At 38.3% G+C, this 24719-nt stretch overlaps 1 protein-coding gene across 2 annotated transcripts; it reads right to left on the bottom strand.

The window, feature by feature from the left end:
* On the bottom strand, positions 1–24043 carry HDAC2 (histone deacetylase 2). Of its 2 annotated transcripts, none has more exons than XM_083856440.1 (14): positions 23959–24043; positions 16275–16387; positions 15824–15941; positions 14867–14941; positions 14433–14571; positions 12537–12678; positions 8189–8281; positions 7984–8092; positions 6505–6645; positions 4603–4711; positions 2398–2528; positions 1357–1512; positions 591–648; positions 1–357 (listed from the first exon to the last, which is right to left on the bottom strand). In XM_083856440.1, the coding sequence occupies exons 2-14, from the start codon at positions 16347–16349 to the stop codon at positions 327–329; spliced, it is 1377 nt and encodes a 458-aa protein (XP_083712566.1). In that variant the 5' UTR covers positions 16350–16387; positions 23959–24043; the 3' UTR covers positions 1–326. The 2 variants fall into 2 exon arrangements, with proteins under 2 accessions (XP_083712566.1, XP_083712565.1); XM_083856439.1 differs by lacking the exon at positions 23959–24043 and adding an exon at positions 23615–23770.
* Positions 24044–24719: the final 676 nt, after the last annotated feature.

Below are 24719 nucleotides of genomic sequence, written 5' to 3'. Positions count from 1 at the left end.
GATAAAATTACAAAAAAGGTAAAATCAGCTCAGGAAAGGCAAATTACTTTAATAGATCAGTTTAGACATTTAACATAATAACTCACATCCATTTTTAAATACTATTACATAAAGCATGGTGAAGAAAGGAATTTCTGCCTCATAATTAGAAAACTCACAATACAACTTGCCAAAAACAGAACAAAGCCGTTTGAAAATAAATACAGTCCATGCCAAATAGTACAAAATGAAACCAGCAGTCTCTTTCCATACGAAAACTTTTCTCCTTTTAGGTATTCTCGGACTCTAGTATTATGTTCTGCAACTGATGAGAGACTATCTTTTGTTCAAGGGTTGCTGAGCTGTTCTGATTTTGCTCTGTACAAAGGCAAAAAAAAAAAGTGTTGTTTTATTTTTTAATTAAAAATAAAATTTTAAACTGATTTAGAAATGCAATTTTGAATTACTAGTCATGATTCTAAAATATTCAGTATTATGAGGAACTGAAAGTGATCTCCACAGAACTGAAGAATATTATACAGTACTGACTTAACAAACATACTCAAAAAATGATATTATTAATTAATTACTGTTAATTAATTAATGTTTACCCTTTGGCGTCTGTCTTTTCACCACTGCTGTCCTTGGCTTTATCCTCCTCCTTAACATCTGAAAAAATCACAAGATTTTAAATATACCAAAAGATGCAAGAAAGCCTTAAAATACTTAAGAAGTAAAGAGCATGACCAAGTTTATTTTTTTGTATATATTTCTAGCCAGAGGAAACTGGCTTTTAAAAGAAGTGACTAGTTACATATTAAAGTACAGTGTTAAATGCATCCATTCAAAGGAGAGGTCTGGGCACAATGCCAAGTGATTCAGACTGCCTCAAGGCAAAGTCTCTGTCGACTGGCCATAATGATGGCATGTGGTAATGAGACCTGGAGTTCCCCTGAGCTGAAGATGTATCCAGTTCTTAGAAAAATCAAGAGTCCTTGGAATTACATTGTCCCCAGAACCCTATCTGGTTTCTGTTTCAGAGAAAACTAGTTGGCTCACCCCACAAAAGAAAACAGGAACAAATGTTTTGTCCAATGTGTACTTTTTCATCCCTATTTTCATTAAGTCATACAAATCCCTGGCTCTTAGACTTCAAGCTTGTGGGGAGGAAACAATAACCCTTGCCTGAAAATAATGTACTAGTCTGAATAGCTGTATCTTGAAACTGATTACTTTAAAATAGATGATTTAAAAATGGTGCAAAAGAATATATCATCTCAACAGCTAATGAACTGTTAACAGATAAAACATCTGTCTCCTGGCAGGACAGACATTTGCAGTTCTAATATATAGGATGAAATCACATTGCAGCCCTACCTGCTTTTTTGTCCTCAGTCTCTTTTTTGTCTTCTTCTATCCTGGCTTTCTTTGCTCCTTTCTTATGATCTGCAACATTTCGTCGTCCACCTTCCCCTTCATCTTCAGAATCTGAAAATTCTTCATCACAGGCTATGCGCTTATCAGATGCTCGAACTAGGATTCAGATTTATTATATTAATTAATCAAAAAGTCCTACTACAACAGGACTAATAAAAAGGAATTATCAAATTAAGAATGAGTAGTAACATACTATAATCATTTAATGCTAGTAAACTAAATTTAAGTCAAACCCACTTATTTTTCAAGATACTCTGGGACTTGCACAATAACTTCCAAAAAATAGCTTTGCAGAAACACAGGGGTAGAGTGGGAATATTTTAAACATGTATCAAATAAAACTTTAAATACTGAAAACTAAATCACAGGAGAAAAAATAATGACTTCAACAGTTCAGAAAATGGAAGGTGCACTAATAAGAGGCTATAGAATTATTCTAATCACCATCAAAAAAGACTAAAGGTAGCAGGAAACTCTTGGCTATAGCTCAAGAACAACTCAAACTTCATGGAAGGGTTATGGTAATAAAGTCAAGGGTAGTGTTGCAAATATGGAAAATCTCTGTCTCACAGCAAAGCAAATAAAAGGTTTCCCCCCCCCCCCCCTTAAAAACTATCTCATGTTACCTCAAGGGTATAGCTTCTGTCTTTTCTTAGTCACAAAAAAAGTAAGGTACTGTTTCTTCAGTTAAAATTCATTAAGTCTTCTGAAGTATCTATTATAAAAGAAACAGCCAGGCTGTTCTATAAAATGCAAAAACACAGGGCTCTCCCAGCACTTCATTACACCCTTTAAGAGGTCCAAACATGCACATGGATGCCACCTTAAAAACACTGGAAGTGGTAGACCAGTGGCAATTTTTTTTATTCAGGAAACAGAAGTGCCAGTCTTCCAGTATTGCACACTACTACAACTTTGGTTCTGAGCAATTAAATCCAAAACAACTATGGACCTGTGCTATTATGAAAAGATATTTCTTACTAGAAATGCGTTTGTCTGGATCTTCTCCATCCTCATCTCCACTGTCTTCATGAACAGCATCTTCAGGAATGGCTTGCATCTGTACGCCCGGTGCGTGAGGTAACATGCGTAAGTTCTCAAATAAGCGTTGCCTGCAAGTAACAGACAGGAAAAGTTATTACTACACAAAAGTAGCATTTCCTTGGATTTCTATGAAGTCCTGAACTCCGCATTTGACATTAACCTGGCTTTGCTTTAGAGTCAGTTTCATTTTTCAATTAAAATAATTAGCATGCCAAGTTCAGGAAGTTTTCCATCCCTATGAGACCATCAGTATCCACTGTGTACAAGAACATAACTTTCTTTGCACTTTACAAGTACTTATTTCAATCAACTTCAATTATTAATACTCCACAGGCTCAGCAAAAGTACTGCCCACGTGGGCTAAACTGGTGTCAGTACTACTCTTCACAATAAGCAAGAATATCAAGTTGGATAACAGACTATTCTCTAGTTTCTCAGAAAGAAAGTTAGACACTTAAGAGCATGAAGACTTCCCAACTGTGAGTAGCAATGACAAACTTAATTCATCTGGACATGCTTCCTTATTGGCTGTTTCAGGAAGAACAGAGGCAAGTTCTGTCCTGTCTAAGCAACCTGATGTGATAGATGGTATACTCCAAAGCACCGTGGGCAGGAAGGATACTGGGCTTCTTTTGGGACTCAAAACTATCATTCCAAAGTGCAAGTAGAAAGGTGGGCTTGGCAAGCAAACACCTGCATTGGCTACCATTATCTTAGCATCCTTCTGCACAATCTGAAGGGCTAAAGGGCAACTGATGCTTTTTTGGAATCTTTAGAGTCTCTGCCTCTGTTTAAATCATATGACCTGGCAAAGAAGGTTTGCCATGCATGGGAGCTCCCTAAAGCTCACAGGTGTCTGTGAAAGCACATAATGAATTGAAGGAGGATTCTCCAAAATGATGGGTCATTGATCTTGTGGGTGCTAGTATAAGAATGTGAGATTATGTGTTTTCTATTGACAGAGAGCAATCTCTGCCTGGGATTGCAGCAGCAAGTTTTGCAGCCTACTTATACCTCAAAAGCTCAGCAATATATAACATATAGCAAGCAGTCTGGCAGATCACCAGCTACATTACTGCTGAGAAATTTTGTACAATCATATTAACAAAAAATAAAAGGGCTTTTTCTCCCATCACAATTAGAAACTCCTTTCCTTTGAATGTGATTGATATAGTTGTGCTATGAACAACCATCATAGTCTATATACCAATCAGTTAAAAATTACTACTTTAACAACTTTGGTGAATTTTGCAATTTGACACTTTCAAAGGTTATAGCAGTATTGGCAAACTTATACATGCTATTTCACATCTTTATTCAGCTATTTTTAGTAACCAAAATAATTTGCACTGTTAAGAGCCTATTAGAACTCAGGGCAGGGGTGGCAGTTTTAAACCCAGAGCAAGGACAAACCATGGTAAGCCAAGAGTACTTCAGGCTAACCAATTGCCTCTGACCAGTTCAGCACAGAATTGATTCCATATATGCATTACTTCATTCCTGAAGTAAAATATTTGTTTCCAATGAAAATGTCAAGATGAGAGGAGGAATAAACTAGGCATCAAAAGTGGCACAGCCTAAAAACACACAACCACCACAGCTTGTCAATGAGCACTGCACAAACCTTGTGGATTTGTCAAATCACAGCCACTAAATCGCCTACATGTATCACTGTCTTTACAAAGTTATGGATGTTTGAGCTCATATATGATTTTTTATTTTTTGCAGCTGACAGCTACAAAGAATAACATTCTCAGTACATGTTTAGACGTGGAGCTGAGAATTAGAAATCCTAGTCATCATGGCACACCAGCTTCTTTCCTGGCAGGATAAACTTTCTACAAAATTTGAATGGGAATCCAAGTAAAACAGTCATCTTTTCAGATGCTGGAAAAAGGAAAAAATCCAAGCTGAGTCATAAATTTTCATATTTATAGTCATAAGAATTCATAAGTCCTTCTGCTAGAGGAAGAAACTTCCAAAAAACCCTTGACAGAAATGAAAAACATGTCTAATCTATTCTAGTACTTATTTTTAGTAAACAGAGAAAGGTATACAGTTTTCAAAACTGCCTAACAATTAAACCTCTAGAGAAACATGATCCACATGACCTACTTGATAGATAAGGTAATCACTACTTACTTGATCTTCTCCATGTATTCTGGTGTATTCTGATTAGTCATATTTGAAGGACTAATATGAAGCTTGAAGTCTGGTCCAAAATACTCAAAGTAGTCATTGTATGGCAACTCTATTAACCAAACACCAAGACAACTTTGTTACCCAAAAAAGATTTTAAACATTTTAAATACAACAGTAGATTTGACAGGATTTAGAGAATCAAACCCCAAGCATTCAAACAAGCAGTATTTCTTATCTGGAGTCCTCAGTGATTTTCCTGTAAATTATTCAATAAATGAACTTAAATTTGCTGGCAAAATACAAAGAGAAAGATCTACTGCAATTACACACTGAAGAACTCAATAACAAATTTGGAAAATAATTTAGAATTATCCTTCTGCAAGAAAGAGAAGATAACTGATGATTTCTTGTTGGTGTTTTCAAAGTTAGACCAGTTTGAAAGGTTTAAGTAAGCCATTCAAAATACTCCTTCAGGACAAGTTTTAATACTTGTTACTAGGCTGAAGACCACAGAAGTTCATTGGTTCAGTGTCACTGACTGGTTCAGTCTGTCTGTTTCTCTCCTTACCCCACCTTTTGCATTTTCACAGAAAATGGTCCCCTGACTAGAACACTGAACCACCAAAATGAAGTCGATGAAGAACACATAGCCAGGACAACATCTATTTTACATGGTTGTGTTTTGCAGGATTTTATACTGAATATGACTGTATCTTTCCAGGTAAAATAAGAGAAATAATAATAATTAAAAAAAAATCCATAGAACCTTTAAGAAATAAGACGCTGAAATCCATTTTTAATTGTGCCTTTTGTCTTTCTTAACTTATGATTACTACAGGATAAATTATCTTGGTTAGGTGGATAGAAAGCAAACAGGAAGATTAAGTTGCTAAAGTTGCTATTGCAACATATAGAAATGCACTGTTATTTCTCAGGACAGATTAAAGATAACAGGGACCCAAAAAGTAGAGAGGAAAAAAAAGTCCCAAGATAAGGAACTGCTACTGTGTCTTCAAAAGCTTTGGCTGACAAAGAATATATTTTGACATGAAAAATACGTATCTTGAAAGGCACATTCTAAATAGTCTCTTCTCACTGACAGCAGCATTCTGCCCAAGTCAGATGGAAACACTGAATCCACCAAGAGATACACGAATAGCAAAAGGTTATCAGCAAAAGTTGCGGCTCAACACGCAAACTGCCAGTGACTCATTTGCAACAAATCAGTCCAAATAGCAATTTTATATAAATGGCATTCCAAAAGCATATCCAGGAACATACTTGGTCAGAAGTAAAAGGAGTCCTGGATCTTTAGGGATCTTCCTCAGAGAAGTTACTTCAGTATTCAACTATTCTAAAGCAGTCTAGTATTGTGTTTTGTGTTTTTAAATTTTAAGATAGTTTGTATAGCCAAAATTTAGTAAAATAGAAGACTGGAAGTCAATACACCTTCACAGCTATTGTTGTCAGATAAAATGAAGAAACAGTATTTTAGCTATGTGAAGTGGACACCTGCACAGTCAATAATTCTTTATGTACACTATGTCTGTGTTGTACAACTTACAAGTTGACACTAGTACCATCAAAATGCAGTATATATTCTTTCACAATGATGATATTAGAAATACTTACAAGTAAGGTTCCATAAGTTTCATATTTTGAATTTTCAAAAAGTGATTCAGTCATTTAGAGTTTTTGCTAAGGCATAAAAAAAGCCCTAAATACTTATGCTTATTAAGTGCATAAGATACTGAAAATTTAGTGGCTAAATCCTAGCAATAATTTTCTACCTAGTTTATCCTAAACTGATTAATTACAGCTAGCTACACAAATATTTGTTGTTTACTTGAAATTTCCCATAATTTTTTTAAATAAAATATTCATTTGAATATTAATATTTACCATTAGGAATTTCACAATCTAAGGCAACAGCAGTTTCATATGTCCAGCATCGAGCAACATTACGAATTGTGTAGCCTCCTCCTCCCAACATCAGCAATGGCAAGTTAAAAGTCTTTACAACTTCCACACATTTAGCATGACCTGTAAAACAAAAACAGAGTTGACAATATGCGAGATATCTATTAAACAGAAAAATATATAACAAACTATTTAATCAGTCATACGCAGTCACACTAAAGTAAGAACTGAATTGATTCAAACAGAACTGTCTCCCCCTAGAGCTAAGCACAACCTCATAAGAAGTCAAGACCTACAAATTAGAAATGTACATAACACAATGTACATCATCCACCCCAGTCTTCAGAGACTTTGCATGATGGTCTATTGCTGTTGTTCTGAAATGAGCTTAGAATAAGTGTTTTGTCTTTTTATAATTGATGTCATACACAGTGACAAATTTCCTACTTCTAAATTTGAACCTGTATTAGAGGTTGCTAAGTCTTGCTTACAGAGTGAACTGGTGCCAAGACAGTACACACTCCAGGGAGATACAGCATACTGAAAGGCATCTGTAGGAGGCAGCAGCTCTCTTGGTTTCCAAGATATGTAAGATGGAAAAAAATCTGAGCTGTATGGGCAACTGAAGTAGCTTTGCCACCTGGTGCAAATCAAGAAAAGAACCCTGAAACACTGCAGACCCAACAAATACTATACTGCATTTTGTTGCCTACAAAACTCTAATTGTTGCCTTAAAAAAACCCCACAAAACCAAGAAAACCCATGATTTAAACAGGCTGGATTGAAGGTTTAGCAAAAGTTTGCTATACATCTAATATTTTATAATTTAAATAAATAATAATAAATAATAATAACAGTAACATGCTACTTGCTAAATTAACATCCCAATTTAGAGAATCACAATTGCAGGTAGCAACTTAAGTAATATTAAAATAAATTAATTCTATGATAACTAAAATGATTGTTAACACATGACTCAGTATAACAAACACCACTCTAAATTTAGCAATGCAGTGAGTATTTTCATTTCAGTAATACCTATTTTACACCCAACAAGGTGCTTGATGTTTAGCATCTGTAGTCTTACTAAGTTGACTACTGACTAGTTTTATTTGCTCATCATTGTAAGTGTTGCAGTGTTCTGTTGTCCTGTCATTCCAGGATGCTGTTTTAAAGCTACAGAAAGCCTGTACATAGAAGAAAGGGAATCACTTGAGTGGCTAGGAAGCACATGGAAAACCAAGCTTAACTTTTTTAGACGGACAGAAAGAAAGAGGCAACTTCTGGGTTTCTTTTGGCCATCCCTTGTATAGCAAAGAAAGATGTGATTAATCGTAGTAATGAACAAAATCTTTGTGACTCCAGTCCTCACCATGTAAGTGTCTTGAAAAACAGTATGAAGGGTAGATGTTTCTAGTAAGTAAGAAGTTACAGACAACAAAGAGACACTTTTCTGTTTACCTTTTACAGTAAGATTAAAGCATCCCAGCCTGTCTCCAGACAGCGAATCTGCTCCACACTGCAATACCACAGCACTGGGCTGGTACATCTCCATGACTTTAGATATAATCTATAATCAATATAAAACAGCAAGCCATTAATTGACATAATGAAAAAACAAAACTAGTCATTTTCAGAGAGCTTAAAAACCACCCAAAGCACTCACTGGTTTGAATATCTGTCCGTATGATTCATCATCTATACCATCCCTCATTGGAAAGTTGACAGCATAGTATTTGCCTTTTCCAGCACCAATGTCCTACAAGCAAAAATGACAAATGCTTTAATACAAACACAGAAGCACATAGAATGGTATAATGCAAAAAAGTCTACACAAGTCTGCTGAGCTATTCTGTACCATTATACAGATCTTTGAGGGATAAGAGGCAGAATTTACTTGATTCCTGTTCTCCCATAAAATCATTTCAGAGTGTAAGAGTTGGACACCAAGATTAAAATAGCAATAAGTACAGTCAATTTTTTTAATTCAAAGGTTTAAGACAAAAAGGCAAATCATAACCAATCAGTTTAGACCAGTAATAGCTAAACAAACAAAAGTATGAAAACCAAGAAGAGCAAGGTGATACAAATGTTTTCATTGTTACACAGAAGATTTGGACTTGAAGACATTTTTAAAACCACATTGTTGCCCTAAACATAGGATGAGGAAGAGCTGCAGCAAAAGGGAGAGAAGAAAAATCCAACAGGGGCCACTTATAGGTGCTCTTGAAGAAACTGAGACTTCTTAAATGAACAAAACAAAAAAAAAGAACAAACTTGCAAATTATTCTCAGTTCCATCAGGTGTCAAGACAGGAACTGTAGTAGTCTATCCTATCAGTTTTCCTAGACAACTTATGTATTAGGAGAAAAGGTTTGTTACCAAAAGAAAAATAATAAAAAAAAAAATTAAGTGAATACACCCTGAATCCAACCACTCCTATTTCGATGATCACCTTAAAAGCCTAAAGATCTCTGCTTGACGCACATTCAATTTTTTCCATTTATTTCATCACCAACACAGACAGAAAGCAATGCAGAGCAGTTAAGTGGAGCAGACAGTGAGAATTAACCTGTTCAGTCTGGCTGTAAACTATTACCAAACAGCAGGTCTACAGAAATATCCTAGAAAAATTACAAGTCATGTGTAGCATAACCCAGCAACAGAAATACAAAACTTCTCAACACTACCTATTGAAAGTCACTGGCTTTTCCCTGTTCCTGAACAAAGCCTCCTTAGCAGGAAATGCATCAGTAATGTGTCACTTCCAGTAGCCAACCTTTACTCGGGGTGTGAGGGGGAATGGACAGAGATGAGCAGTGGGACAAGTGGCCCGGTGAAGCACAGACACAATGTTAACAGTTGGCTTTGTTTTCCCCACAGCACATTATAGTATTGGAAGACCAGTGACACTAAAGACCTCGGGGGAACTCGACTCTGGCTAATTTGAAGTACAAGTTATCCAGAATTTCCCAGAGTGAATCATCTAGATTTTTACATGCTGAATTTTCTGAGGTGATCACAGAATCATGGAATGGTCAGTATTGGAAGAAGGGACCTCTGAGATCATCTAGTCCAACACCTTAATAAAGCAGATTGCACAGGATCACATTCAGGTGGGCATTCAGTATATGCAAAGGAGATGGGACAACCTTGCTGGACTACTACTAGAGTGCTCTTGTCACCCTCAAAGTAGTTTTTCTTCATATTCCCACAGAACTTCTTGTGTTTCAGTTTGTGTCTGTTGCCTTTATTCACCATATCCCATTTTTTTGACACCCACCCCTGAGATATTTTTAAGTATTGATGAGCCCCACTCTCAATGCCTTCAGGATAAACAGGGCCAACTTCTTTAACCTTTCCTCCTAAGAGAGATGCTCCAGTGCCCTCATCATATTTGTTGTCCTCCACTGGACTCACTCCAGGAGCTACATGTCTCTCTTGTACTAGAGCTCAGAAGTGGACACAGGACTCCAGATTTGGCTTTGCCAGGGCTGAGCAGAGGGGCAGGATCACTTCCCTAAACCTGTTGGCAATGCTCTTCCTAATGCACCCCAGGATACTACTGGCCTTCTTGGCCACAAGGACACAGCTGGCTCATGGTTAACTTGCCCACCAGGAGCCCTAGGTCCTTCTCATAGAGCTGCTTTCCAGCAGGTCAACACCTAACCTATACTGGTTCATGAGGTCATTCCTCTCCTTGTCTTGCTTTACAGATTAAGAAAAAAAAAATCATTAAATTGATCTTATCCTAAAACACAGCAAAAGCAAATGTTCACACAATTTCCACCTAAACAGAGCAATTGTTTGAGCTACTAAATGGACTAGACGTTTGTTATAACTGATCCTTGCATTAGTTTTAACACCTAAAGAAAGAATGTAACATTCTGGTGGCCTCTCATTCACAAACTGCCTCACAGAACCTGGGCCACTATGGAGAACTATGGTCTCAACTGATCTATCTGTGTGTATAAATGGCAAAATTTGTGCTATCATCTTAGATAAGCACAAGGTCCAATAACTTACTGAGGACACTGGAGGTTTAGACTGAACAGTACATTCAGTAGAAAATGGTTGAATGCTGCTGAACTAGAAAACCTCAGATTCATCTACACCGATGTAGCTGCAATCACAATATCATCATTTGACACATGATTTGTTCCTGCATCAAATAAACATAACCTGATCGGCAAGCTAGATCAACTAAGTAAACAATTACAGAAACAAGCTGTAATACAGCTCATTGAAAAAACCAAAGAGATTTGGCTGGTAAAGCTGATAAAAATAACCATCAATGGCAGATCAAGTGAGGCAGGAGGAAGCAACACGATACTGGCCTCCAGAAAGAAAACTGACTTTTCAGAAAATTAGCCTTCCCTTCAATTAGCTTTGCAATCTCTGGAGATAGGAGAAAATCCTTATGGGGATGCAATAATTGCAATAAAGCCTGCTAAAGCCTGCATGCAGAAAATGGTAATTTCAAAATCCTAACTAGCTCAGAAAAAAAGTTGCCATGCCTGAGATGCTGTTTTTCACAGACGCTGCTAAAAAAAATAAATCCCAAACCCCATAAAATATTCTTCTATTTATTTCAACTATGCTATCTTTTAATTCTTTGTTCTGGGTGTGGTGAGGTGAAGAGTCCAAAAACTTCTCTGTCAACGGGAAGTGCTGCTTCTAAAAAGCCAAGATAGCTAACTGTTAAAAAAAACACACACAAAAAAACCTCCTAGCCAAATTCAGCAACAACAGCTTGTCATGATAAACATCGTGGTCTGAGCTGCTTTTAGTTTGAAGCACCACTACCACCTTGTGGCCAGTCAAGTTAAACCACACAGATAAAAATTAATCTGATTTCTTCCTAAATCAATTTAGAACACAGTTTAAGAGTATCTACCAACCATAATAACATTCAGCTCCAACAACCACACTGAACTGAATGTTTTGCACCTCACTGCTCAACTTTCACTTATTCCTGTGCCTTCTGGGTATCATCAACAGCCTGAAGCACACTTTTCAGGAGTACTGGTTGAAACACGAATATTTCTGGCTCACGAATCAGTCTAAATATATTAGGAAAACAGTGAATTCTTTCCCAGCACAGCATTTTTGTAGGCCAACTTGTTAGAAGTGTTTACCGTTTTTTAAAAAAGTTTCTGACTGTATGCACAAACTAATGTGCAAAGTTGCTAACACCAGAGGAATGCCATATCCCGGGAATGTCTCCGACAAAAGAGGTTTAATTTATGAGTTAGAAGCTGGGAATATATTAATCCTAATATTTGCAATACTCTTTCAAGCTGTGAAGTGAAACAAGTTCATGTTCTAACAGACAAGAGTCTAACATGGACAATGACTAACTTAAAATTAACACGAAGGTCCAGGAAAGTTGGTTTCCATTCTCAGCTTTGCCAGAGATTCTACAACAGCTTTAATGATAATTCTTCACAGGCAAGTGTTCCCTCCCTTAGGTGAGCTATAATGCTCAGTACATAATTCCCTATGGGGCATGCTAAAGTTCTTAGGCAGTGAGCATCATGACAACTCAAAACACTTCATGATATAAGAAATATTCCAAAAATGAGTCAATTGCACTACTAGGCAAACAGAACATAGTAAATTCAAACTGTAACTTAAGCTTTGTGACTTTTAAAGGGTGATCTGCAAACAACTACTTTTCACTGTAACTGCAGCATTGAAATGTATAAATAATCATAAGTATACCATACTGTCTTCTTAGAGACATCTCCCAAATCTGTGTAAAATAAACTAATTATATTTGAAAAAAGATTTCAGCTTATTTATCCAGAAGTGAAAGTGTTAATTTTGTGTAGGAGTGAATATTTTTGTTACTTACTGTCTTGTAGTATTTTTCCTAAGATTCCTCAACTAATCTATCACTCTAGGCTAACATTTTTTCTGAAAACTTACTGTTGCCAAGTGCAAAAAAAGTATCTACAAGAAGACAGTAAGGGGGAATTTATCACATAATGAAATTTAATGTTCAACCTTACCCTAAGATCCCCTGTGCCTGGAAAATATTCACCATACTTATGGAATGATACTGTCATGACACGATCTGTGGTATAAAATGCTTCTTCAACGCCATCACCATGATGGATATCAATATCAATATACAACACTCTTTGGTGATACCTAGAAAGACCATATAAGAAATCATCATTATCTGTTATATTCATAATATACTGAGAACAAACAAGAAAAACGCTAACAAAAAAAAACCCCCTAGCCAGACACAAAAATCTAAGATTATGATCACTGTGATTATTTTGGTTGATGTACCATAAGCTCTTAGAAATCTCAGTATAGTTCGAACAACATTTATCTTTACCAAAATAAGGAATTTATTTAGCATTTACCCCAAACTGTCTCACTGTAGAAGCTATACCTCATGCTTCTGCTGACATCACTTTGTTGTTCACATCTGCTGAATTCACCTCTTTCATTAACCCCAAGGTCTTTCTTTCTGCCTTCTCAATAATTACCAACACAGTCTGTGTTCCATAAGCTTGCAAAAATTAAATATTTATTTTCCACTGGCTTTTCTTCTTCACCTCTCTAGCTTGTAAAGAAAGGCACATTCTTACATTCAAGTGTATTGCACTTTATAGTTACATAAATTTATTACACTACTGTTTATAATTTTCTTAAATACGGCAAATTTCAGGTTTGAAATGGATAAAGAAACCAGCGATTTATCTGAGCACTAGAAACAGTAGTATCCCTTAAATTTTATATTTTCCAGTAAAGAACAAAGCTTGTCATCAGAAGATGCCTTTTCATCATGCTTTGCACAGCACTGAGAGTGTAAGCACCCATAATTTCAGGGACAGTTTCCCATGGTTACACAACCCATAACTATTTGCAAGATTCCTTCCTTCACATGCACATTAAGCTAAGAAATCCAAGACTGGACCACAGAAAATCATATCTTGTAGACTGCAGAGACAACTCCTGATTATATGCTGCACATTAAAATGAATATCTTAATGAGTTAATATTAACTATTCTTAGTGTCTTTAGAAACCTTTTCCATCTCTAGATTTTTAGATTACAACTACTTCCCTCATTCCCCACCAGCAAAATTGGCTGTCCCACTCACAGGAGTCAAATACTTAAAATATTTTTTCTAGTAAGTGGGATTTATGTGTTATTAGTAGGGATTCAGTCCTCTGGAGCAGTAAAAGCAACACTCAGAACTTGAAATTTTAGTGAAGCATTACTGTCTGAAGTCAATTATATGATCACTTTTCATTACTCCTCATTTCTTATTTTGCAGTCACAACAACACAGCTGTTATTTCATAATTCGCTAAAACCAGCCACATTAATTCATGTAATAATCCAAGGAATTATGCTCAGTGCATGATCATCCCTGAATATTCCTGTTTGATTCAGTAACAAATCAAATGACAGGAAACAAGAAGACATATTGTGAAGCCAAATGGGTGTAAGATTATGAGTAAAATGACTGCCCTAAGGGGTTCAGGGCAGTGATCCATCTAGCCCACTATTCTGTCCCCATATGTAGCAAAGGGAGACTTCACAGAAATATTTAAAGAAAGCAAGTAAGCCTATTCATTTTCTGAAGTCTGCTACTCTAGTCCTTCCCCACCATCTAGAATTACAGCATACAGTGTTCTACAGGATGTATTGTTGCTTGGATTTCTCTCCTATCAGTTATCTTTTCAGTTTGCCTGTATTTTATTTTAAATATCTTGCTGAAGCCAAACCAGACAGAGCTTGGAGCTTTCTTAATTGACACTGTAAAAGTTCAAGATGGTCTATGAAAACTCACTCAAATAATGACTACAATCCGTATCTTCAAACATTTAAATACCTGAATTTAACACTTTCTATACTTTGAACTTGTGCCTATCACCAACTTACTTCAGTAACTCAAGGATGGCAAGCACAATATCATTGACATAACAGAAACCAGATGCCTCCGACTTCTTGGCATGGTGAAGTCCCCCAGCCCAATTGACAGCCATGTCTGTTTGTTGTCTGTTCAATTTTACTGCCCCAGCTGTAAAAAGACAGACAAAAGAATGACAGCAAATGGAGTCAGAAATTTCTGATTGCCATTAAATTTGCTACATGAAATCATAATTAATTTTTTAAATAAGTTGAACACAAATAAGTAATAACAGATCTCTTACCTACACTGATACATCTCATATTTTACAGTCTGTAACTGATATGATTATTTTTTAAATATATAAAAGATCTCTTTTATTTATTTCATTTTTAAATGCACAGTCAAAATTTTAAGTTGCTGATATCAACCTAGTAAAGCTATAAAATAATGGGCCTATACTCACCAACAGAACCTCCAGTTGACAGTTGACAAAACTCAAACAGGCCATCAAATACAGGACAATCTTCTCCAACATTAACTGTATAAGAAATGTAGTAAATTTTTTTTAATACCATTCCAGCAGCATCAATATACACATAGATAACACATGCATAGTTCATTCAGCATTTTAATGACTTATCCCCCATCTCATTTGTCAGGCTAATTTAAACACTGAAAACAATGCAGAGTCTTAATAGCGTAACTCCAAACTAATCTTTTTTTCTTTCTAAATTCTTTTTACTTTCCCTTGGAAGATCAGTCTCCTCATCTGAAGAAATTCAATAACTTTTAGATTTTTGAAGAAATGCTGATTAACATAGGTCATGTTAAAAAATGTACAATTACTTACAAAAATAATTTGCTGACAGAAAGGCATTATAAAGAGGTTACAATACTGCCTTTAAAATTGATACAGTAGCTGTCAAACTGCATTCCTAACAGTACTTTGAGCTTATTCCTATAATTAAAGGAATAAATTAACAATAGAAAGGGTGAACAGTGAATGATGCACAGCTTTTACTATCTCCCTCCAAGTGGAATGAGCAAGTTCTTTTCTTGACTTAAACATTTTCACACATTGGTTTTTACTTCTCTAAAGTAAATTAGAGAATTTTATTAAGCAAGATTTCAAGGCACTTTCACAAACAGTTCACAATCTGTGCACCAAGCCTTAGTATTAGCAGCACTATTTCACATCTAGAATACACCCTGTGAAAGGAGAGGCAAAATCCTTACATATGCTTAAAGACTCTTTTTGCCAAGATGACTGTTTTTCATGGAAAAGTGTAGCTAAAGGCAGGCACATGCTACTCTTGTTACAGTATTTCTCTAACCTTTGTACTGAGGTGAATACTGAGCTTCAAACAATGCTAACCATAAAAGCATGTACACACAGACTCAGCCTGATGTTGGCACTTACATCTCTGCATTTGCTTGCTGTACTCAGACATATTGTCAGGCCTTATTGATCGGAGAAATTTGATGTATTCATCACTATGGTACTTGGTCATCTCCTCAGCAGTTGCTTTGTGGGGTCGCTGATAACAAGAACAAGTTAAAGAAATAAGTTAGAGTGCTCTGCAAAATCACCTAACAGTGTGCTAAAACAGATAACTTGAAAGAAATCCTACTTTGAAGGGGAAACAGTGAAAAGAAAATTATATAGTGGTGTTTTACATAAAGCAAGGACTACTCCGTTGTGATATACAACTGCATTAAATACTGCTTCACTTCTAAGTAAAAGAGCTCTGAATACACTACTTAAGTATTCTCTTTTTCACTTTCACCTCTATTTATTTGGGTGACAATACTTGAAGCCCTTTAAAAATAACTTAAAATGCTTCAGTGGACATCACGTTGCCTATACTTACATAAATTTCCATTTTTCTGTATAATCCATAGTTTAGCAGCAAGTTGTGAGTCATTCGGATCCTGTGAGGTTTCATTGGATGTCCTTGTCCATAGTAATAGTTCCCAATATCACCTGCCAATAACACACAAAAGAATAACTATTCATATTACAAAACAAGCTTCATTGCTACTTAATCACTCAGAAGATAAGTAAACAGGTGTGATTCCAGAAAACAAACTAACTTCACAAAGGGAATACTGTCTACTTCAAAAAGAACACAAGGGAAACAAACTGTTGTATGTCAGGAACAGAGGAAAAAAAGAAGCCAAATCTAACACTTTGACTACAAGCAGACAGTAGTGGGAGAGCAAAGATAAATATAAGAGATGGTTTCAAATCAAGAGTGAAGTTCTGGCCCAAGAGTGGGCCAGAACTGAACAATAAAATGGGAAACAGAACTGGAATCGAGAGGAGACCCTATTGATGGCATTGCCACATAGTATCACAACAGAGGCTGTAGTACAACGTAGCGTTTTGCATGAACTGATTTTACTATACCATCCTAGGCCTGTACTTAACTACTAACCCTGTTACACTCAGAAGTTAGCTCCAGATCCATTGTGGCAACCACATGCACAAACATTCCCAGACACCTGCTGCTGGAGAGCCACAAGATAGTTTAACAAGGACTTTATAATCCAGATTAGCCTCTGTTACATTGGAGACTAACCAGGCACACAATTAAGATAACAAGTTTGAGACTCATTTCCAAGAAAGGAATAGCTACTATCATGGGCTAGTAGTAAGATTTCTTCTGAGCTCAGGTGTTGTTAGAACACACACAATCCTGCTTTGAGAACTGAACATTCTCAGCACATGGACCATTTTACACAGAACTGTCTCTGGAAACATAAACGAGCCTCTAAGTTATGTCCAGCTGTCAATGGCTTTCAGCTGGAGATTTCTAAAACACCTCTTCACGATAACAACTCTTTTCTTTTTAACCCAACTTCCCAATAGGATTACTGAACTTTACCTTCTTGAACTTTTTACTTTTCTTTCACATCCTTCAACATGCTCTGCCTTGTCCACTGGGAACAAAAGAAACACTATTTTCACAAGGTCATACTATTTTGTAATTTTATCAGTCAGAGGTAAGAAGCAGCACCACTACAAAACAGCTTTAGGTTCATCTCTTCAACATGAGCTTCATGGAGGAAGGGTAAATGTCAACTTGCAGTAGCATCACCAACTACCAAGAAAAACAAGTATTATAGTAAGATTAAAAGTTTCAAAGCATTCTAAAATCCTTCAAGCTTTCAGTTTTTAAAGAGACAAGTAGAGTAAGGACACTTAAGAAAATAGATATAACCTAATGTAACAGAAGAGGAAGATGTTTTGAAAAACTACCTTTCAATCCCTAGCTCTTACCTACCTCATAACAATAGAAATACCAAGTTTTAACATAAAGAACTTTAAAGAGTTCAGACCTTCTAACTTGAGTACTTAAGTGGAAGAATAGCACTTTTTGTCAGTTATTGCAAGCCGATAGGTCTGGTCACATACAGGTCAAGAGCAAAAGTATTAAGAGTATAAACGCCTTCCTTCCAGCAAAAACATTTTCAAGCACTTTACAAAAGAATGCCTTATATATCTGATGCTTGGGAAAAAAAATCTATCACAGCTCTTTGAAACTAATGTCTAGAAGATGAAAACAAATCATTTACTAGCTCTACTTTATGTTTTGAAGTTACTGTTAAGTCTCAGATTTTAAAAAATCTTCAAGGTAGTAAAAGCTTTAAATTTTGAGATTTTTAAGAAAATAATGATTATAAATAAAGTGATATTATTGATGAAACTTCATTAAAAATGCATTTGTGGCTTAAGAAATGGGTTTTTTTAAGAGGTAATTTAAATTTCAACTACTTCAGCTTCTATAGTCATCATTGACATTTTATCCAGCATACTGATGGATGGGGAAGCATACACTTAAAATTATTTTTATCTTATGCATGATGTAAGATCTAATATTTTTCTCATATGAAATACAGAAAAAATAAAATCAACAAATTTCCCAAATACACTTGCAACAGATCACAATTCATCAACTAAACAAATTTTAACTCACACATATTCTACATACCATACACTGCAGCATGCAGTTATATAAATAAATCAAGCACACTTTTTAGCTTTAAAAAAAAAAAAGAAATTAAAATTTTAAAATAACTGGCACATTGGTAGATTTAATGGGAGTTTATTTGTCAAATAGAAGATCTGTAGGTGAGTATCTGGAAGAAGAATACTGATCCTTCTGTATTAGAGGTCAGCAGTAGTAACTAACAATAGATATCAATATAATACACTTTAGCAACAGGCAATACAACACCATTCATATTTTTCAGGTCTTGGTATCACCAACAAAAAATAGTTTTGGCATTAGCCATAAAAAAATATCCTTGAAGCATACGGACAAAAAGTCCATCAAATTTCAAGGGATTAGTGATGCCTGTGTGGGCAGGGCTGAGGAAGGAAAACAGGAAAGATCCTCTTTCTTCATTTGCACCTTGATTTTCAGCCAATATCATGAAGGGGACTCATCACAGAGATATCATACTGTGATGAAGGTAAAGTTGTCAAAAGTTTACCTAGTGAATAAGGTGGGGCACTTTTTGGTACAAACACTTCTTTCACTGATCCTGAAATTTATGTCTCTCTTTTTCCTGTGTCTTACTTGATCACTTGGGGAAGAAAAGCAAGGTGTATCAAGAGCTAGTATGTGTGAGGACGGGACACCTTGCTCACTGACGGAGCTAAAAAGCTCTGCACAAACTTCTGCCAGACTAACTCTGACTAAAACATGTACAGATGAGGAAAGGGTGCAGTGAGGCCAAGCTCACAAGATTGTTACTGCAGATACTGTGACTACTTGACTTTATACTTACTAATATAAAGGTAAATCTCTACTAATATAGAAGTAAAAATCATACAGAAGAGTTATGAGCACAGTATATCACTTACCAGTGTGGGAACACACGGAAAGCACAAAAAAAGAGAATGTAGCTGAATGAGGAAGAGAAGGGAAAAAATGCAAAGTAGTATGTGTAAAAAGTTTGCAAATCTATTCATCTTTCACAGTAAGGCTTCAAAAACTGAAATTTACTGTTCTATACCAGTAAAAGTGTCAGCTAAATGGCTCCCATTGAGAAGTAGCAACATATAATCTCTGAAAAGTTGAGTCCTTAACCAAAAAGAGACAAACTAAGTGCCCACTTAATGCTATAGGAATTTACTGCCCCACACTGTTGTCTATGTGATACAGAACACCTACCTGACAACTATTACATACACTATCATGTTCTGGGTTCAAATATATATATATATATGGATGGATGTATATAAATTTTCTTCTCAATTCATGCAAGTTACATGCCAAAATGATGAGAACTATCAAATAAAAATAAATCCATGATTCCTTTGATGAGCATAAGTTTTATACACCCACTTCTCTATCTGAGACTTTAGCAAGGCCTACAGAAAAAATTCTATCACATAAAAAAATTCAAGAGGCTACATGCCCTAAAGGAATTTTAATTCTGCCCAAAACCATATAACTAACAAAAGCTATGTCCCAAAAAAAGTATTAGTTTCTACAGTTACTATGGCATACAGAAAAATAACACCATTAAATTTATCCACTACAAAGCAGTCTTAAGTGTCTGAGCAAAGAGACAAGAGATGACATCTACACTTTTTTAATACTTTGTAACTTGTATGTTACATAACTTTATAACTTTTAACAGATAAACTGTTATGTACATGGACCACATCCCTGCTTACTTTAGGTATAGTTACTATGAAATGATGAGGTATTTCAGATGTGCACTACGTAAAGAAACTTAATTGCTACAATGGAAACCACACAAAAAAAACATATCTGGAGAGCAGCAGTTACACTGAATTGACTTCAGCGATACTAAGGGGTGAACTCATGTAAAGCCGAATGTAAAAAAGATCAATGCCTGACGGGTCCAACAAACAGCTATTCAAACGGGCCTAAAATTACTGCACTAGTTTCTGAAGGCATTTTGTTCTGGTTTTAAAATTAAGCAGACAGCAGAAGAGAAGCAAAGACCTGACTTTTGAGCCCTGAGCAGAGGTTGGACCCCATCACCATGTTTGGAAGGCACTGCACAAAGCATTGATGAATTTCCAGAAAACACTTCACTTTAAGTTCATTTTATCTGCAGATGTAAGCTTTAACTAGAAGTACTACTCAAACAATGCCCAACTGCAGTAACACACTGCCCTACTAAAACAGGTTTAGTCTCGTCTTTATGGGTGGAACCAACCACACTCATGCAGATCTCTCAAATTTTTCATGAAGGTAGAGCCTTTTGAACACCCACACGAAGTTATGCACAAGAACCAATCTAAACAACACTGCTAGTGCACTGGCATGGAATAAATGCACGAACTCACTGTAACCACACTGCCTGCTGCAGGATTCTCTAGACCTGTGTTTGTCTGTGCAGCAGCACAGAGCTGGAAAGATCATCTGCGGCCTGTTCTCACTGCTGTGGGCAACTGTACAACACCTCGGAAGAGCTAAACTACCTGAGCCACAATGTTGCAAAGCCGTGACAACAACCTGAAGGTACATACTAAGAGACTAAAATGAAAGCTATGACAGCCTTCCACATCCAGCGTGGTTCTGAGCAGTGTGAGGAGCACACTTTGCTAAGCTAAGGCCATACATGTATCAAGACTAGAAGCACTTATGAAAAATATTTAAAGTAAGATCACTAAAGGATTTTATTTCATATTTAAAGTAGTTTTTTCCTATAGTATACTGGTTTAAATTTAAGCAAAACTCCTGACCTGAGCATGATCACAAGCAATGAAGATTCTGCAAGCTGGATGTGGTTGACTTTCTACTACAAGCAAACTCAAGGTAATGAAATCAAGCTTTGTCTACTCAAAGTTTATTGGCTCCAAGTACAGTATGAAGGCTATTAAAACTATTAAATAAAAACAAAACAGAACAAAAACCAACAAAAAATCCCACCTTAACAGCAATACACTTTGAGAAAGTGACAGGCTAATTAAAAAAAAAAACAAACAAACAAACAAAAAACAAACCAGCCTTAAATGATAATCACACCAATTTCACAAAAAGCATTGGCAAGTTTATTGCACCTCAGATGACAAGCGTATATCCTTCTAGAACTTTCAAGACTTTTTAGTCTGTAACTTTTAAGAAACAGAGTAAAAGTATGTGGAGAGCCATTTACGACCCAAAAAAGTGGTCATTTACTTCACACATGACATTCCATTAGAGGTATACCACGACCTCTGTATTTTTTGTTTGGGGTTATTTAAGCCTGCAAACACTCCCTTCACTGATTCAATGGCTTTGCTGGTACAACAGTTATAAATATTCAGAATTGCCAGATGAACCACACAGTAGCATCAGGATATTTATTTTAGGTATTAACTCCAAAATTTCTTCTAAGAACTCTATTTCCAAAAGAAAATAACAGTCGGATTTGGCAATACAAATAAATGAGACATCAAAAATATTCCAAAACCGTTTCTGTCATATATAAAACATTTATTTTCAGGCACCACAGATACTATTTTCTCTACATTATTAACTACATTTATCCTAGTCTACATATGAGCTACAACTGCTTCAAGTCGCCATTATCCTGCCACCTCCAAACTTGTTCCTCTTCCAGTTTCTCCCCTCTCTTCACAAGTACAGCTTTTTTGGCTGCTAAGGGAATCCAGTGCTAGCACAGAGTACCAAAATCCAGTAACCAGAGAAAAACAATGTATCAACATCTAGTAAACTACAGCTACCTGACTTTATCAAAGAAATAAAAAAGCAAAAGCAAAAAAAGTAAAATTATTAAAAAAATAAAAACCCCAAGTATTTTCAGAGAGAACGCTTGTGAACTACCACTGCTGCCTTTCTTTCAACAAGGCGAAATGTGATTCCTCTTCCCTAGGAAAAGTAAGATCCTAGCCTCTAAAAGTATCCCTAACAGGGGCCTCCTTTCCCCTTTAGGCTGAACAAAGAACCAGTGCTAGCAACAAAGAGAAGGGGGCGGCAACCACCACTCTGCCTCCTTTAGTGTGGTTAAAAAAAAAAAGCCAAGACAGGCCCCACAAGATCTGCCATTTCCAAAGAACGGCAGGTTTGCTACAGCAACACACCCTTTGATATCTTGAGTGGGTTTAGCCACTCATCCTCACTTCCAAAATGGTGAAAACACCAAAGCATTGGGGCTGAACATCCTCAACCTCTGTTTCCTGGCTACTACCAAGACCAGCCTCGGATGCAGGCGTACATGATTGTGACGACAGGAGGCAATTTAACCAAATCCTTTAACTAATCTGTCTATCGAGCTCACCTCCCAGTACAAAAAGGGCTAAATAAATTCAAGCTCAAGAAGAAAACTATAAGTTCTCGCTGATGTGGCCAGAGAAAACTGCAAACAAGTTGCTGAAAACAGCTCAAACCAAGCACTTTTTTGCCATGACCGACAATGCAGATCGAAGCCCCTGTGTCCCGACCACACAAGTGTGCAAACTCAGAGGGCCTACACGCAACTCAAATTTCACTATTATTAAACACCCCCGCACACAACTTTCCGCGTTGTGCAGGAAGGGAGGCTGGTGGGAGCCAGACCTCTGCTCCGATCCGTGCTGGGTTTGGGGAACGGGGGAGGAGGGGCAGAGTCCCCCTGTCCCTCCGCACTCCAGAGCTCGGCAGGAAAGCCCGAGGCAGGGAAAGGCCTCAGCTCAACAATCACCAGGTGCCGGAGCTACACATGGCCTGGACTTTCTTTGCAGGGGAGGAGCCAGACACAGCAGCGACTCCACCGCCTCCGTTCAGCGGATGGAGGGGAGTGTCTCAACTTTTCTTCTTTTTTTTTCTTTTTTTTTTTTTTTTTTTGGGGGGGGGAGGGGGGGGCGGTGTGGGTGGTGAGCATTTCGGTGGGGGGGGAGAAACAATAGACACAGCATCGAGCACCGGGCCCGGCAGACCAAGAGCAGGCAGCTCTCCGACCCTCACCTCGCCCGACTCCGCCAGCCCCGCCGCCCGGCCCCGCCGCCCCACGCCCGCCGGCCCGCGGGGCTCAGCACAGCCAGCGGCGGGAGCGGGGCGCAGGTGGAGGCGGCGGAGACCCCGCCAGCCGTGGGGCCGGGCCGGGCCGGGCCGGACCGGGGGCTCGTCCCGTGGGGCAGGGGCTCAGCAGAGCCGGCGGGCCCGGGACACAGCCCGCCCCGGGCGGCCATTAGAGGGGCCCCCCCGCTCCGCACGCGCGCTCCCGCGCCGGCCCTGCTCACCGTCGTAATAGTAGCAGACTTTCTTCTTGCCGCCGCCCTGACTGTACGCCATAGGGCTGCCGCGCCGGGGCCGTGGGCAGGGAGCGGGAGGCCGAGAAGAGCGCGGAGTCGGCTCGGAGGGTGGGAAGGAGGGGGCGGGAGAGCGGGAACTCGCGACGCCGGGACCGCCAGCAGCGGGAGCGGGCCGGACCCTCGGCGGCGGGAGGGGCAGCTGGGGGGACGCGCCCAATTCGCCGCCGACGGAGGGAGGATAGGGAAAGAAGGAAGAGGAGAGGATGCAGGCAAGCGGACGTGGGCTCCCGCCTACTTCTCCGCGCTAGATTCCGTCACATATATACACAAACCAGGGAAAAATCCAGCCGAGATACTTCAAAAGAGAATTCTTGAAGAAGGTTCTTTTCTGGCCCACCCCCATGGCGCGCAGTGGTACGATCCACAGCGGTCGTCGGGCTGTATCCCCGCCCTCAGCGGGGCCGTTTGAGCGCATGTGCGGAGTGCGCGCCCCGTCTCCCTCAGCGGCGGCGGGAGCGGGGCTGCGGCGGGACTGGGATGAGGAGTCCCCGCGCTCGGGGCCGCTGCGAGCACGGGCCCCGCTCGGCGCCAGGGCCGCGGCAAAGTCCCTCACCCCCCGCCCAGCACCGGCCGGGACCGCGGGGTGCCCCGTCCTTAACCGCGCAGCACTTTCCGCCGCGTTGGGGCCCGAACCTCATCCTTTACGGGACGGCTGCAGATGCTCGGCCGCCTGGGGCGGCGCGTCTTGTCCCCTCCCCACGTGAAAGAGTTCTCTTTTTCATAACAAAGCCGGTTTTGGTTTCGTTCGGTTTTGCTTTTTTGAGTACCCCTCAAAAAGTCTCAAAGTACTCTGCCCTAGTGGCAAGTGTTGCACCTCAGTATCCTTGTTCTAAAGGAAGTTCAAAGCATGCTTCACAGTAACATAGAGCAATTCTCCCAAAAAATCAAGGCACGCCACGCAAGAATCATTTAAAATCTGAATCATTTCTCTTCTAGATCTATCAGCCGTTTTCTCTCCTTGCCTCAGCTCAGGTACAAACTCGGGAAGGAGAAATATGATCACATTCATACTCAGCCAGCTTGCTTGTATTGG

This window comes from Zosterops lateralis (assembly GCF_965231275.1).
Source record: "Zosterops lateralis genome assembly, chromosome: 3".
In the NCBI taxonomy this organism is placed as follows: Eukaryota; Metazoa; Chordata; class Aves; order Passeriformes; family Zosteropidae; genus Zosterops; species Zosterops lateralis.
The sequence above is the reverse complement of the archived record's forward strand: the minus strand, read 5'-3'. Positions and strand labels throughout refer to the sequence as shown.